The 17,255-nt window shown below is 45.2% G+C and overlaps 1 protein-coding gene, 1 long non-coding RNA gene and 1 pseudogene across 4 annotated transcripts; all 3 read left to right on the top strand.

Moving 5' to 3' along the window:
* The first annotated feature begins 327 nt into the window (after positions 1-327).
* Positions 328-6,564, top strand: LOC112075862 (glycerophosphodiester phosphodiesterase 1-like; annotated as a pseudogene).
* Positions 6,565-6,814: 250 nt separating this feature from the next.
* Positions 6,815-14,521, top strand: LOC112075863 (MAPK regulated corepressor interacting protein 2). Its single transcript, XM_024142789.1, has 5 exons — positions 6,815-7,398; positions 7,727-7,793; positions 8,760-8,902; positions 12,915-13,037; positions 14,051-14,521. The coding sequence occupies exons 1-5, from the start codon at positions 7,344-7,346 to the stop codon at positions 14,119-14,121; spliced, it is 459 nt and encodes a 152-aa protein (XP_023998557.1). The 5' UTR covers positions 6,815-7,343; the 3' UTR covers positions 14,122-14,521.
* On the top strand, positions 8,911-12,763 carry LOC139025869 (uncharacterized). Of its 3 annotated transcripts, none has more exons than XR_011477534.1 (4): positions 8,911-9,369; positions 11,268-11,310; positions 11,351-12,669; positions 12,713-12,763. It is a non-coding gene; the product is annotated as an uncharacterized lncRNA (long non-coding RNA). The 3 variants fall into 3 exon arrangements; XR_011477535.1 differs by lacking the exon at positions 8,911-9,369 and adding an exon at positions 11,091-11,221 and having other exon boundaries at positions 11,264-11,310; XR_011477533.1 differs by lacking the exon at positions 8,911-9,369 and having other exon boundaries at positions 11,230-11,310.
* Positions 14,522-17,255: the final 2,734 nt, after the last annotated feature.

The following is a 17,255-nucleotide window of genomic DNA, read 5'->3' as shown; positions in this document are numbered from 1 at the left end:
CATGTTTAGCCCCAACTAAAAAAATGCATATATAATTTAAATATTTTTGCGTGTTTTGCATGTTATTTAGCAATAATAATTGTCACATATCCGTTTGCCAAACAATGTAAAAAATCATATAATTGAGTTAATAAAAGCCAAATACACACATGGTCTCTTTTTTGTTTCTTGAGTAAGCAGCTCCAAATACAGGTTTGTTTCGGCCCTAGCTCGAGTGCATCTCTCTCTGTATGTGCACCTACCCTGAATAAATGGGTTGCCACTGTTTATATACCACGGCCACACGACTCATATGTAGGAGTGAACCATTTTTGTGAACAGGGTGGTGCACCTAATAACCTGGMMACTCAGTGTAATGTTCAGTATCTATAGATGAGTGCATAGCCACAGTCAGAAACTCTCCACTRTGGCTCTAGCCATAGAAATATAATATATTTATGTCATTTTATTGTATTGATATGGTATGGCTCAGACTGCAGCTATCTCGAGTAGTGTGAGCGTGGTACTTCTCTCGTCTCTACTCCATAGCAACGACCTCTAGATCCGCGTGTACTATGAACTAGAAACCGACTGATGCTCTCTCCTTTCAAATCTCGGATTCTGCAACATCCCATCGCAATATAATATGGTGTTTTTATCTTGTGAAGCTGGAGCAGTGAGTCGGCTGTGTCTGGAATGATGCGTAATTGAATTCTWYGTTTTTTTTTGCTGTGTCTGGTAGTTACCTAAGCGCATGCATCTCGGTCTCAACTTGGAATCTCACACCAACAAGGAACTATCATTCGGYGATCAAGTAGATCGATCAAATAAATSAGGATTGAGAACTGTGACAATGTATTGATTTTATCATTGGATACATTTTAATCAACGCTTCTTAACGATGTTACAAATTGGAGACGAAGTTTATTTCTCAGCAGTATTTCTGCTGGGTTCTTATTCGACCCAGAGGCCATTTGGGAGGGCATCGCGCCGTCCACCGCATCCATTTACGTCTTTATCGTGATGTTTCGGTTCCCACAAGTACCGGCTGACCAGGCAAGTCAGGTGCTGCGGCCCAATGGCCTTGCGAGCGCCGGCGTCCCCGTGGTTGCGCACCGGGCAGGGGGACACGATGCTCCGGAGAACACCAATGCAGCGATCCGAGAGGTGAATCAAGGACAAAGTATCAGTTATCTACCCTGTCTGGCCTACTTAATTTCTGTAGCTGCAAATAAAATGATGAGTAGGCTTACTGGGCTATAATGATTTGATTTAGGGGCAGCAGGAAGTGAGCAAGAGGCCGATGAGAGGCATATGACGTCCCTGTCGTACTGTGACATTGTTTCATATTATCAGGGGTTTATAAATGTTGCCCAAAATCCATGCAGAGGGAGAGCCTGTTAACTTATTTTGCCATGGTTAGTTATAGTGTAGAATGTCTTGAACATAATTTTAATCTATTCTTTAATTTGAAAATATATTTGGCTAATGTCTAGGCCTACTAGATCATACAATCCAGTTGGTTTAATAGCCTGCTGCTCCGTCTCCCCTACTCTGTCTACTATCCATTTCAGATCTATATCTCTCCGTCTTTCTCCACACACCTCTCCGTCCCTTCCTCCTCCCCTGCTTCATCCTCCTCTCCCATCCTCTAGGCCAGCAAGAATGGAGCCACAGGGGTGGAGCTGGACTTGGGCTTCACTGCAGATGGAGTGGCGTGCTGATGCACGATGAGACGGTGACCGCACCACCAACGGGACGGAGCGGTGGGCACGCTCGTCTGGCAGAGCTCAGGACGCTGACGCCACGGGCAAACACAGGCTCAGGTGGCGCTTGGCAGGAGGGGAGGTTAGGCCTGGTCCAAAAGCATTGAACTCCTGGGTCATATTCATTAGGCAGAAAAGGACTGAAACAGGGAGGGACCAATAAGAAAATGCTTGTTTTTGTTTTCTGTTGCAAAACATTCAGTTGTATGCTAATGAACATGACCTGACCTGAATGTTACGCCTTCAGTGTTAGCAGATCTAAAAAGAACACAAGTTGGTGCTTCTGCCAGGAAACACTGGTAGGTCAGTACCTGGTGCAAACGCTTAGTAACATGGCCCCATGTGTGATCGGTGAGTTCAGTGGACTTCAAGCAGGACAGAGTCAGGATGACTGAAAATACACTAGTGGGGAGTGTGAACTGTGAATGGTACGAGGCCAGATATAGACCTATGTTGTGGCGTCTCAAATATAGCAGCAGTACAAACGTTTGTGTGTCCCCGCTGGCCTTTGTGTGTCTCCAGGGAGAAGTTCAAGGGGGAGAGGGTGCCAACGCTTCAGGAGGCAGTGGAGGAATGCATCAACCCACCAGCTGACCATCTTCTTTGTGTCAAAGATCAACCTGATCAGGTATTGTCCCTGTCTAGGAACAGCCCCTACTTCCTAGATACAACTGGAGATCTGAGGGGATTGGATACAGGTTTAAGCAATATGGTGACTCCATCTTGTCTTCTGATTTTTACCATATTGCTGACACTCCAATCCTCAGTTCTTTCCAGGTGTCTAGTGGTAGGCTATAGGGGTTGTGTCTGGACAGGGCCCTCTCTAGGCAGGTACAATCCTTGTTATAAAGCTTTAGGGCTTCACTCAGTATACACCAGGTTTTCCCAACCCTGGTCCTCCAGTACCCCCAACAGTATACATGTTTTATAACCCTGGACAAGCACACTGATTCAATTTCATCTAACTAATCATCAGCCTCAATGAGTTGAATGAGTGTGGTTGTCCAGGGATACAAGGAAGTTTACTGTTGGGGTACTGGAGGACCAGGGTTGGAAACACTGGTATACACACTCCAGCAGCACTTTGAATGACAACCACATCACGTAAGGTCAAATGGTAGTAAACTGAGTGTATAGGGAGATTAAGGCATGTTAAAACGCAGCTGTTTAAGGTAGAACATAGGAATCCCTGCTACAGAGACTGGTCAGAAATAATCTCACAGCTGCCACAGACAGTGGGTCTGAGAGAATTCAACCCCTTTACAATGTGACTCACTATACTTTATACTTTAGATTTGCCAAAGTCCCTACAGACCTCATTATATATGGAGGACCAAAGCAGTCAAAAAGACAATTAAATAGTCTTGAGCAGTTTCCCGGATACAGATTAAGCCTAATCCTGGAATAAAAATGATTTTTAATAGAGATTCTCCATTGATCTTTTTTAGTCCAGGACTAGGCTTCATCTGTGTCCCAGAAACCGTCCTTTAGTGTTTCATAGTATTAAATCAATTCAGAATTTATTACAACCCCTTAACCAACAATGCAGTTTTAAGAAATACCTAAAGAAAAAAGTAAGATAAGAATAACAAATAATTAAAGAGCAGCAGTAAATAACAATATGGGGGCTATATACAGGAGGTACCGGTACAGAGGCAATGTGCGGGGGCACCGGTGTCGAGGTAATTGAGGTAATATGTACATGTAGGTAGAGTTATTAAAGTGACTATGCATAGATAATAACAGAGAGGCCCAATGCAGCCATTTTCATATCAATATCAATAATTTCTGGGTAACAAATAAGTACCTTCTGTAATAGATTTCCATTCAAATTGACCCCAAAAAATTCTCAACCAAAAATGTTCTTTGGTCTGAGTTCGGAGGGAAATGAAAACTAGCTATTATTCGCAGAGAGTTAGGAACTCTCTTTGCTATTGGTCTATTAACCAATTTACCGCATGATGTCGTCACCATGAAAGGCGAAAAATCAAACCTGCTGATTAGAAGTTCTTGTGTAGATTGTATTTTCAACCAGCAACTATCAGGAAAAAATACTGATCACTTTTTTTTCACACTTTTACAGTGTTAGTTTCATCAGATGTTGAACAATATGATAAAACACGGAAACTGAATTTTCACTCCACTGGCCTTAAATAAAATGCCACTTCTTGACATAAAGATCATCATATATCACAGCCATAACTCAAACAGGCGACGTGTCCAATCTGAAACCCCACAATGGTCAATACCCTCTGGTTTCAACTGGCTTTCGTTGAGAGTTGTAAATATTAGAAACACACAAGGTGGCAAATTTAGAAATGTGGTGCAACGACTAGTTTCCTCTTGTTATGTCATCACTGACAGATTCTATTTATAAACCTGTCAGAAAATTCCTGTTGATTCAACAAGCCCACGTTAAGCTAGGTAGGTAAGTTAGGCTATCTTGATCTTGTATTTATCATGGCCAGATTGTTGCCCAGGAGCCTTTACTTCCAGGGCCCCACATTTAGATTTTTGTTGACTCACTCAGGTGAACATCGAAAAATGTGTAGAAGTTGCAGAAAAATTTGCTTTAAAACTGCAATATTTTCTTTCCTCAAAACAAGAGGGGTGTGAAACGTGGAGTCGCGAGGTGGGGTTGGTTCCAATATAAGACAATATCAACCGGACCTTTGCCCACAGAGGAAATATTGTGGTGAAACGAACCTTCTTCAAATAGTAGTTCCTGAATATATCATGTTGTATTGTCACATACAAAGATAGGTGCAGTGAAATGTGTTATTTTTACAAGGGTTCAGCCATAGTTAGTTACGGCGCCGCCTTGAGCCAAATTAGGCTAAGTCCTTTTGGCCTCCAAATGGTAACATCGGCAGAATTTGTCACCTTGTCGACTCTGGAATTCAAACCAGTGAGCTTTTGGTTACTCTGCCACCTGCCGCCCACATGTATTTGTGTTACACTGCATGTAGTTTGACAGTAAGTAGTGTAGATGTTCCCTCCTCTCCACCAGGCAGCTGCAGCCCTAGGGGAGATGTATCGTAAACACCCTGTCCTCTACAACTCCAGCATTGTCTGTTCCTTTCAACCTAAACTTATCTACAAGGTAACCTTTGTAACATCTCTGGTCATTTGACATTTATGTTTGTTCGAAAACAACATTTCAACTCCGTAACACACAACATAGCCCAACTATATGCACAAAAACTTCAAATTAAACTGTAAATATGAGTTGAGACATCCATGTGCACATTTAGTCATCTTCTGTTCCATTATAGTAGTGTTTTTCCTATGGTGTGCAGTTCAGCACCAGTCTGGTCCCAGGTCTGTTTGTACTGTTTTGCCAACTCCTACGGTCATTGTCATGTTTGGCCTGAAAACAACCATTGTCAAACAGGTGTGGGTCCAGGCTTGTTACACACTGTATGGATGTGTTATTACAAGACTGTTATCTGTCCTCATAACYATAACACCACCTCTGACCTCATCGGTCAACTCCTCCAGATGCGTCAGGCGGACCCTGGGGTSGTCACGGCCCTGACCCACCGRCCCTGGAGCCTCAGTCGCTATGGCGATGGAACACCCCGTTCCCTGTCAGCGTGGACRAACTACTGGCTGGGAGTTCTGGATGTGCTGCTGGACTGGGCCCACCATCACCTGTTGTGGAACCTGTGTGGCGTCTCAGCCATCCTCATGCAGAAGGACTTCRTCTCCCTGTGAGTAATACTAACAGCAGTGGCTCGGCCTACTGASTTTGTTACATGGCTTGTGTTCATTAGGGAGAAAATTGAATAAAACACTCTGAAACTGGGGACACTACCTGGACTTTTTCAATAGGAAACTCTCATGTTTGTTTTCCGTTGCAAAACGTTTTGCTACATACAGTGTAGCCCTAATGAACATGACCATGGATTGAATCACACAGCATTGCGTGTTAATATCAGCGGAAGTTCAACATTGAGACAATTGTATCCTATTGTCAGATAACATATACTGTCTGTATTCATATAATATATTGATGTTTTTTGAAATATTAAAACAAACACGATACCCTGACCACTGACCCAACATGTCTCCACTCCCCTCATCTATCCCTCTCTACAGGGACTATGTCCAGTACTGGGCAGAGCGAGGGGTGGAGGTGGTGGGCTGGACCATCAACACGGCCGTGGATAAGCAGTACTACCAAGATGTCCTGAAGATCAGCTATATCACTGACAGCCTGAGGGAAGACTGTGAGCCTCACTACTGACTGACACACAAACACACACACTTCTAGACTACTACCTAACAATAACGTGTAGTTGTACAAGGACAGACCTCACTATCATAGGGAATATGGAGTATGATCCAGGACAGTACACATCCAATATAGCTGCATAGCAGATCATTTTCTAGTTCAGGTTGCCCCTTTTAACCAGAATAGTTTTCACTGCAAACACTCAAACAAGATCATACAATGTCAACYMTCATTTGACAACTATACAACACCAGCAATAGCAACATAATCTCAGAAATACTCTYTTGAACCAATCATCACACCACTAAATGCAGACAATTTGCTAATTTGCCATGTTGAATTGTTCATCTTCATACTGATCTGTGCATTAGGAGATGAGGCTACATTCATTAATATTGTATTAACGATATGACACTGATATAACAATGGTACAAAATACAACTCTCTTTGTTGACATGTATCTTTGATTTGTCAATGAAAACATGATGTACAATGTATCATTTATGAAACCATGTTATTTATCGGGACTTCTGCTGGCCCACTGTAAATATTGGAAAAATAAATATYCCCTGTCCTAATGTACATGCAGATTGGTGCTGAATAGTGAGTATTCCAGTGTATATGTGATTGTATTGTATGGCCACTGTGTATACATGATGGKGGTACACCTTATTCTTGTTTTGTTCATATCTGAGAGCAACGTTGATGACAGCGGCAATGCTGTACCMCTATCTTCAGACCTGTCCTCTGCCATACAGTCAGTTGGTCACTGTCGCTTTAAAAGACGGAGGGAGGCGTGTTGCGATGTCAAAATKTATGCGCTGCGTTGGTTGAGTGTCTTTGCAGCTCAATGACAGCTCATGTGTCATCAGATCTGACATTGTACCGACTCGGASAGCCCCAAGGACCAAAGTTACCTACTTCTTCACACGCTGGATGCAAGGCGATCAGCTCGTGCCACAGGGCCTCAGGAGAACGTAGCAATCTATAATGGTTTGTTTTGAGATACGTTTTCAACTAGAATGATTGAATAACGAAAAACAGGAGCTTGATTCATGGGTATGTTGTTGCGCGGTAGATTATCCCAAAAGTTTCCACCAGTCGTTCGCAGCGCAGAAGATTCTAGTAGTTGAAATGCAGAGATCATTTTGAAACGGAATTTGCCCAATGTAACAGGAAAAACACGGACCTGTTTTTTTAATCGTGGATGCGTCGAGAAATTACACGAGAGGAAATATTGTAAATATTTTATAAATTATAAACTGAGCCTATACCCAATTTGCCTCTGACATAACCGGCCTGGAAAGTCTATAGGACACTTCAAAGTGCCATACTGAAGTTCACTAGGATTTTGCTAGCACATGATGTACACAATTACAAGAGGTCCCAGCAAACTTGTTACACAGCGACGAACAGGTGAGTGTGGTGGATTCTAGGAGACCGATTCGGACACTTTTGTAACAAAGTGCCAGTGACCTCTCGCTCACWCTGTCATGAAAGTGATGATACATTGTAATTCTGAGCTTAGATACATGCCTTGTTACATGTTAACATTTACAGTGTGGCACGAGTGTATATTTGCGCATGGTTTACGCATGTGCGCCAATGTTGATGCCAATCCATTAAAGGTGCTTCATTCAGAGGCAGTAACATACATTCTGTGTTTTCAGTGGTTAACTTAACATGTTGATATTGCTTTCCTTTTCAGTACAATGTTGATATCTATTACCTTTTTTAATATCAGGTCAAACGCAGCAGATTGACAAAATAAATGACTTCAAGCACAAACAAACGCCTTGGTCTATACCAGAGTAAGTACTATTATTGCATTGTACATATGTTTAACCGTGTTATTAGCGTATAATGGCAGTGTCACTGTTATKATTGTACTGTAATGATGTTTGGCATAGCTTCGACCTGCAGCCTGTGAAGCATTAAAGTTTCAGAAATTCACATCTTGCAACACTAGCATCGACACTTGCAACATTGTTGTAGCGCGAGCGCCTGTATTGGCATGAAATAGTAGAACGCTAGATATAACAACTAATATCCATGGGGCACATTATATCACACGGCACACTGTTGTGGGTCTTTTCCAAACCACAGCCACCTGCTTTTATGTCATTGAACAGGGGCGTGAAACGACCTTGTGTGTGGGAAGCAAGGTTACTCACGAGCGTTTGTTGTCACTGTCTAGTCCCAACACGTGCATGCTAGCTGAGCAACATGCTAGCTTGGTAGTTGCTCTCTGCTGTCTACTCACACATGTTTACTAAGTTTCAAGATAACCAGTTTAAAATAAACAGCAACAATAAGGCGTTTATCATATCTTTAGCAATATTTCACTCATTTGGTCCTGATCGAGTAGAGTAGAGAGAAGCACAATATGCGGCATATCCATCATGGCATCCTCCATACTGTTAAATAAAGGTCAAATAAATAAAATAAAAATACTGCATTCTTATCATGTGGGCTTTCGTTATCACCATAGAAACCTTACTGTGTTCGAAGGTATGGTAACCGATGTGGTTCAGGTGGCTGACTTCCTATCTAGCTAGTCCTTGCTCTGAGTGAAGCATACATTTTAATTCATTTGTCATGAATGAATGATTKAGAGAGAGCAGAGTCAGAGTAATTTATGACGCCTTAACTACAGTAGCAAACATGCCTAAGAAACTCTATTTAGAGAYCATTTCATCATGTCATATTTACTATAGGTATATTGTGTGTAGACTTAAAATAAATGTTGTTTAAGCCCATCTTTTTTTGTCCTGCAGCTCTCCTGCACCCAAGATCGTGTTTAACCGTCTGAATGGGAAGAAGTACCACAACACCCCAGCAGCTCTTCTACAGGTGGACCCCCAACCCAAGGAGGGCTTCACTTCTGCACACCAGGAGAATGTCAAGTTTATCTATGAAGGTAAAGGAGTGAGATACCCTAGAAATACAATTTCTAGAATGGACCAAGCCCCTCAAACCTTGGCAATTTTACTTTTACAATACACTCACGAGTACACTTAATATGGTTGTGACTGAGGACTTCTATGGACAATGGGCCTCTGGGATCTGATCTTGCCCCTACAACCCACTTTACAAAGAATGTGTGTTTCTCTTTCAACATGGTCAGCCATGTTCTCAGTCAACATTATGAATGTTGACCATAGTAAACATAATATTACCATACTATTATTATTCACCTCATCTACTGTCTGAGTAGTCTCCAAATCATCTCCTTTCTGTCTAGTGTCCCTTTAGAGGTGACAGTAGGACCTCTCCTCTAACACTCCCTCCCAGTGTTCTCCCAYCCAACTACAGGCAGGGTGATGGTCAGGGTTGGACCAGGAGTCAGTCTCCCCTCTCAGTGTTCTCCCACCCAACTACAGGCAGGTGGGGTCAGGTTGGACCGGAGTCAGTCTCCCCTCTCAGCTGTCTCCCACCCAACTACAGGCAGGTGAGGGTCAGGTTGGACAGGAGTCAGTCTCCCCTCTCAGGTTCTCCCACCCAACACCAGCAGGTGAGGGTCAGGTTGACCAGAGTCAGTCGCCCCTCTCAGTAGTGTGTTGCTCCCACCCAACTACGGCAGGGTGAGGCGTCAGGGTCTGGACCAGGAGTCAGCTCCCCTCTCAGTGTTCTCCCACCAAACTACAGCAGCCACCCGGACTCCTATCGGTACAGGGCTCCTTGGCACCCATTGAGGTTTAGTACATTCCCCCAATGGCTGACGCTGGGTGGTACGCAGAGTCCAGGCGTTGACCAGGAGTATAGTCCTCCCCGCAGCCAGCGTGCACGGCCGGTCAGGTTGGACCCCAGGCGTAGTGCTCCCCAGGCACAAGGTTTGAGGTCCCTCGAGGGTTGTACAGGCGTATTTCCCCAGCAGGTGAGGGTCCCAAGCCGCGCTTGTATCCGACGGCGTAGCCTCCCAGGCAGCCTTCGATGACCGTCAGCTGTGTGGACAGGCAGTCAGTCTCCCCAAGGCAGAGGTGAGGTCAGGGTTGCCGGAGCCAGACTGGTAGTCTCCGCCACGAGCAGAGCTATAGCGGGCCTGGTCTAGCGTTGACCCAAGGCGATTATGGTCTCCCCGGCAGGCGTGATGACCCTCCACCCTGCACGGGTTGGACCAGGCTAGTGTAGAGACTAACCCCTCCGCGTCTCAGCAGCCGGTGAAGCCCTGACCCTCACTCAGCGGTTCCTGGGGAGACTATAGCGGACCCAGGAGTTAGTCTCCTAGCAGGAGTGCTAGGGCTCCAGTACCCCTGACCTTCAACCCTGGCGTTGGACCAGGCGTTACGTGCTCGCCCAGGCAGCAGAGTCGTAAACTATCGCTGGTCCAACCCGTTCGAGGATCTCCCGTGACCACACGCCCTGGTCCTGAGGCGATCCCTCAACCGTCCCTATTGGGTGGAAGTGCCTAACAGGGCTTGGGCCATGACCCCAGTCACCTCCTTGCACTGGGAGAGCTAACGCTTTCCACCCACAGCCTGCCCTGATGAGGGTCACGGTCTGTTGGACCAGCGCGTTGTCTCCGCCAGGCAAGGGTGAGGTTGACCAGGCGTAGTCTCCCCAGGGCAGGGGAGGTTGACCAGGCGTAGTCTCCCCAGGCAGCGGTTCGGGGCCAACCCGGGACCAGCGCCGTCTATGTCCTCTGCCCAGGTGCGAGAGCAGACTAACGTCCGATGCGGTGTCAGGTCTCGGACCAGGCGCACGTTAGTCCTTCTCCCAGTGCAGAAGCCCCCGTTTCAGCGGTACTCCGAGGCACACGCGTTAGTGCTCCCCACGGCTAGGGTGAGGTCCAGGGGGTGATGTGAGTACTAAATTGGACCCGCAGGCGTTGCTCCCCACGGCAGACTGGTCTGAGCTGGCAGGTGCGAGCCAAGCTTAGTCTCCCAGGCCAGCTTGGTGAGCTGGGTTTCCAACCCAGGTGTGTTGGACCAAGCACGCTTTAGTCTCAACCCGCAGCAGCCTCGCGGGGAAGTATCTAACGCCAGGGCTGGCCTAGTCCAAACCCTCTCATTTGACCCTTCACCCGCCGCCGGGGGAGGGTCAGGGTTGGACCAGCGTTAGTCTCCCCAGGCAGCGGTTGCCAGGTAGGCGATGCACCAGGATTAGTCTCCCCAGGCAGGCTGCAGGTCAGGGTTGGACCAGGATTAGTCTCCCCAGGCAGGGTGAAGTCAGGTTGGCCAGGCGTTAGTCTCCCCAGGCAGGGTGAGGTCAGGGTTGGACCAGGAGTTAGTCTCCCCAGGCAGGAGCGGTCAGGGTTGGACCAGCGATTAGTCTCCCCCAGGCAGGGTGAGGGTCAGGGGTGGACCAGGAGTTAGTCTCCCCAGGCAGGTGAGGGTCAGGTTGGACCAGGAGGAGTCTCCCCAGGCAGGGTGAGGGTCAGGTTGGACCAGCGTAGTTCCCCTCCCAGGCTCAGCACACAGCTGCACTGACACTGATACCAGTAATAGCAGGCACACAGCTCAGGGAGCTGGCTGGAATTCCACTGCCCTCACACCCAAATTGAAGCCCTCTGCCAGCACCATCGTGTGGTCTATCTGTCGTGTGTGTTGTAAATGATCTACTCTGCCTCCAACGAAGGTAGTACACAATGGCTTCTAGAAATATGTGTTGATAGTCACTGCGTGAGTCTGCAGTGTAATTGAATGAAGACAAGTATTTTTTTGTGCCTAAGTGGAGCTCTACACAGTAAGCTAAATGACTGTTTCAACATTAACCCTAACCTACCCAGCCAAACAGCATGTGTAACTTGTTAAGTCATTTCTCCCTTGCCCATGTGACACACTAGGTCGTTCCAACTGAACGTTTGCAATGGCAGCACATTACCTACCTAACCTTGGTTAGAGTGGACAAGACAAAAAGTAGGCCCTGCTTCATACTAGCCTTCTACAGAGAGGTTCTAGAAATGAGGATTGCAACAAGTTTTATAGGATCATTAACCAGTAAATACACATTTTAGGCCACACAGTTACACCTGTAACATTAGAAAACAACCTGGTGGTTCAACAGGTGTAAGTCATGTGAAGGTCCATATGGTGAAAGGTGCCTATCATAGATCTGACAGATGGATCATTATATGGGAGCGCCATCTTGCCTTCACTATGAGCATGTTTAAGTAAAATGATAGAACGCAAACTTGCCTTCATCGTTCATTGTTGTTCATTTATGCAGTCATTCATCCCCAGTACGGGTTCATTTTGATTACCACACGCTACCGCATTTTGACTGTGATTTTATTACATAGTACTTGAAACATTTGGACTAGTGAGATAATATTGGTCATTAGTGCCAGTGGACTGAACGCTCATAAATCCACATGACAGAGTGCATTATTTAACATGTAGTTTTAAACGCGGCATGCTATGTCACATTCACCCTACTGGACCTTACACTGTTGTGTGACGTGGCACGACTACTTTTGTTCAAAGGTTATTTCCTTTTTACACATTTTAAGCTGCAAAATGTTTTAACCTGACTGACTCTAGGTGAGTTTCCCCCATTTTATGTTCCACTATATGACTGTCTGCTTTCATATTGTTTTCTTCTTCTTTGTTCTCCTGGTAGTATTTTGATATTGTTCTTCTTCTTCTTTGTTTCTCCTGGTAGTATTTTGATATTGTTTTCTTCTCTTTCTTGTTTCTCCTGGTAGTATTTTGATATTGTTTTCCTTCTTCTTGTTTCTCCTGTGTAGTATTTTTGAATTGTTTCTTCTCTTCTTTGTTTCTCCTGGTAGTATTTTGATATTGTTTTCTTCTTCTTTGTTTCTCCTGGTAGTATTTTCATATGTTTTCTTCTTGTTTCTCCTGGTAGTATTTGCAATGTTAAACTAAAGCATGTCTAAGAACAATCATAGATTTCAAAAAACCAAGAACCTACATTCAATTCTACTGAAGGCTGCTTGTATCCAGGTTGTTCTTGTGTGTTGCTTGTTGCAGTCTGGCAGGAGGTAGTGCAGCTGGCGGAGGAGGGAGGAGCCAGTGACGAGACAGGAAGTGCCAGTGCTCAGGGACCAGTGCAGTATTCAGACACCAACCCCAGCCCCAACCCAGCCATGAAGAGTGAGTCCTGCCCTGAGTCTACCTTCCTCCTTCAGTCTCATCCCTTAAACACTCATTCACTGTAATCTGTTCTCCATTCTCTCCCCCTCATCACATTTCCTTGACACTAAACCACTTCCTCTGTCCGTACCCCCCATGCTTTTCACACCCAATGGAAAGATGCACCTTCTTTTGGTCACCTGGACAGCAGGTCACATCTGCYTGTGTGTTAGGACTGTCACAGCACTGCCACCACATAAACCAGTGTGATGTAGGGTTGTGTCAGTCATCATGTTTTCATTCTTAGCAATGAGAAGAGGCGTTTTGGGAAAGTCATATTGGGGAACATTCGGGAAGTGATATTGGGAAAGTCATATTGGAGTTCATTGACTGGGAATGTCATATTGGAAAAGTCCTATTGGGAAACATTGGGAAAGTCATGTTGGGAAACATTGGGAAAGTTCTGATATGACCTCTGAGTTGTCACTGTTCGTGGTCTTAATGTCCCAGTGCAGTTGAAATTTTGAAAATTATGAGAAAAGACTGCTTGCTTTGGCCTGCCTGGTGACACCAGGTGGTAAATTAGTTAATAGACCAATAAGAAAGAGAATTCCAAACCTCTCTGCCAATAACAGCTAGTTTTCGGTTTTCCATTCCCTACTCAGATCACTCCCAGACAGTCCTAGCAAAATTCTTGCTTGTGAAATTGCTCTTTGCTAAGAAGCTATTTTTGTTTCTCTTCGACCATTTTAATTGAAAACAGTCACAGTAAAGTACTTAATTGTTACCCAGAAATGATTTAATATTGAGTTAAAAACAGCTGCATTGGACCTTAAGTAATTTCACCACTGAATTCTTACTTTAGTTTTCTAAAATATAGTCACCATCTATGTTTGACCAGTTCCAATAATGTGCTTCTAACCTTTGTTCACACCATCACCCTACAAAAAAGTTGAGGTCCACTTGTTAATGCTGCCACACCATAACCCAATGTTTGAGGCCTCCTCTAACTCTCTTCTTTTCCCCGTCCCCAGACTTTGTTCCCATCGATCTGGATGAGTGGTGGGCCCAGCGCTTCCTGGCCAACATTGACAACCTGTCCTGATGGGCTCCACCATCTGGGGCCCCATCGGCCAGGGCAGAGGGCCTTATGGAGGGGCCTGAAGGTCGGGTGAGAGGGGGGTTCAACCAGGTTGGAGCCTAGTGCACCTGGTAACAGGTGTGGGTCTTCTCCAGAGGAGTGGAAATATGGGATGGCGATGGGCATTACTCGAGAGCAGCGCTGGGACGCAGCCATGACAACCCCTCACCTGAACTCTTTTACCTTTTTAACAGCAGTACAACCAACCAACACTAACCAACCAACGCTGTCCACTTGGGCAGCTACCCGGAAGATACAAGTCTTGAAGTTTTGGTTATTCTCCATCTCTCAAGTCCAACCCTGTGGACTAAGATGTCAAATGTCTGTACTACTTAAAAAACGCAGTAAAGATGTGTTCTCAAGACGTGCTGTGGTGAGATTTATTTTTCACTAAATTGGAGGTTGGTGTGGCTTGCAATGCACACGCATCACTACACAGGGTGTCACTGATGTCAAACAGTGTGTCCACTGCTTGGACACATTATTTTATTTGTATTTTACCTTTATTTAACTAGGCAAGTCAGTTAAGAACAAAGTCTTATTTACAAGACACTGGCCAGACCTAACCCGGAGGACGCTGGGAAAATTGTGCACCGCCCTATGGGACTCCCAATCACAACCGGTTGTGATACAGCCTGGAATCGAACAAGGGTCTGTAGTGACGCCTCAAGCACTGAGACGTAGCGCCTTGGACTGCTGTGCCACTTGGAGCCCGTGGGAGAGAACTGATCCCTGTTTATACCTGCTGCTAACATGCATCCTGCTCTTGGCCATATTCTGATTTAGCCCACATTTCTAGACAGGTATAGACAATTTAAAAGAAGGGATTGTGATCAGATCTTCCTGACCTCCGGAGGTAGTCATGCTGTGTGTTCATAGTTCCACTCCAGAGGTAGTGGGGAACTGATTGGTTGGTTGGATGAAAGCTTAGTGGGAAGAGCTTAGTGACAGGTCAGTCAGTGGAGTTTACAGGTAAAAGTTTAATACAATAAAGGCTGGCAGGGAGGTTGGAGGTGGATGGAGGGTCAGGGAGAGAGATTTTTATTTCACCAGGTAGGCCAGTTGAGAACAAGTTCTCATTTACAACTGTGACCTGGCCAAGATAAAGCAAAGCAGTGCGACAAAAAACACCAACACGAGTTACACATAAACAAACGTACAGTCAAAAACACAATAGAACAATCTATGTACATTGTGTGCAAATGTAGTAAGATTAGGGAGGTAAGGCAATAAATAGGCCATAGTGGCAAAATAATTACAATTTAGCATTGGCAGGTCAGGGAGGGAGATTAGAGGGTCAGGGGAGAGGCTGGAGGTGGATGGAGGGCCAGGGAGGGAGATTGGAGGGTCAGGGAGAGAGGGTGTATGGAGGGTCAGGGAGGGAGTATGGAGGTGGATGGTGGTCAGGGAGGGAGTATGGAGAGAGGGAGTATGGAGGTGGATGGTGGGTCAGGGAGGGAGTATGGAGGGTCAGGGAGGAGGCTAGAGATGGTTCAAGGTCAGGGAGGGAGGCTGGAGGTGGAGGGTGTTAATTAGGCGGAGAGAGAGGACACAACGAACTGAGAAAGAATAATTAGAAAGAGTCTTGGAATTCTGCTTAGGAGTTTTCCTCATTCAGGGCAGGATTCAATACAAGGCTCATTACAGAGCAGCACTAGACAATAGAAAGCTGACATGAATCATGGGTCACGTTCAGCGGACCCAATGTTTTGGGTTCATATATAAATGGGCTATCTATGTAGAACAAACATGCCTCTGCCATGTAGACTAAGGAATCACATCAGCTCAATTAATGATATTCTCTATCTGCAACGTTCGACAACATTTGGCAACAAGGTGGCCTAGCCTCAATTTTGTTCTCAGAGAAGCTCCGCCTCAAAGGCAGAACTAATTTGATTGGTTGGATGAAAGCTCAGTGGGCAGAGTGTAGAGTGGCATGTCAGTGGATGGAGTTTACAGGGTCATGTCTAGACAGGACCAGCTTTTGTCAAAAGTAATTTTTTTGTATTATTTTTGGCATTTGAGCTAACCCTACCTTTTCTTACCTAATTCTCCTAAACCTGCAACGACAAGTAAATTCTGACAAAAGCTGGATCCCTTCTAGCCATGACCAGTTTACAGATGAAGGTCAAATAAAATAAATGTTTTTAAGAAGGTAGGTTGGATGTGGATGGAGGGTGTTAAATGTAGGTTGTGACTTGCAAGGTTACCAGTTCAAATCCTGGTAGCGACTTGTTTTCCAACCTTACCAAACATTCTTAACTAATCACATTCTAATAACACTGAACAAAATAATAAACGCAACATGCAACAATTTAAAAGATTTGACTGAGTTACAGTTCATATAAGAAATAATTCATCAGGCCCTAATCTATGGATTTCACTAACTGGGCAGTGGTGCAGCCATAGGCCGGCAGCTAGGCCCACCCACTGGGGAGCCAGGCCCAGCCAATCAGAAGGAGTTGTCCCCACAAAAGGGCTTTATTGCAGACAGAAATACTCACCACTCTTTCCCCCCTCAGATGATCTCGCAGGTGAAGAAGCCAGGTGTGGAGGTCCTGGTCTGGCGTGGTTACTCGTGGTCTGCGTGTTGTGAGGCTGGTCAGACGTACTGCCAAAATATATAAAATTACATTGGAGACAGTTTATGGTAGAGCTGCTCAAAACTTGAGACATCTGTGGAATCGTGTTGTGTCCCCAGCACAAGGTGTATGTGTATTGATCATGCTGTTTAATCAGCCTCTTGATATGCTACACCTGTCAGGTGGATGGATTATCTAGGCCAGGGCTGCCCAACCCTTTCCTGGAGATCTGTCCTGTAGGTTTTCAGTCCAACCCTATATTTAGGTATCTCGTTAAGGTATTTTTGAGCAGCTAATTAGTAGAATCAGGTGTGTTAAATTAGGGTTGGACTGAAAACCCACAGGACTGTAGATCTCCAGGAAGAGGGTTGGGAAGCCCTGATCTAGGCAAAGGAGAAATGCTCACTAACAGGGATGTAAACAAATTTCTGCACAAAATTTGAAAGAAATAAGCTTTTTTGTGTATATGGAAAATGTCTGGGATCTTTTATTTCAGCTCATGAAACCAACACTTTA

Source organism: Salvelinus sp. IW2-2015, unplaced genomic scaffold (assembly GCF_002910315.2).
Source record: "Salvelinus sp. IW2-2015 unplaced genomic scaffold, ASM291031v2 Un_scaffold3441, whole genome shotgun sequence".
In the NCBI taxonomy this organism is placed as follows: Eukaryota; Metazoa; Chordata; class Actinopteri; order Salmoniformes; family Salmonidae; genus Salvelinus; species Salvelinus sp. IW2-2015.
The sequence above is the reverse complement of the archived record's forward strand: the minus strand, read 5'-3'. Positions and strand labels throughout refer to the sequence as shown.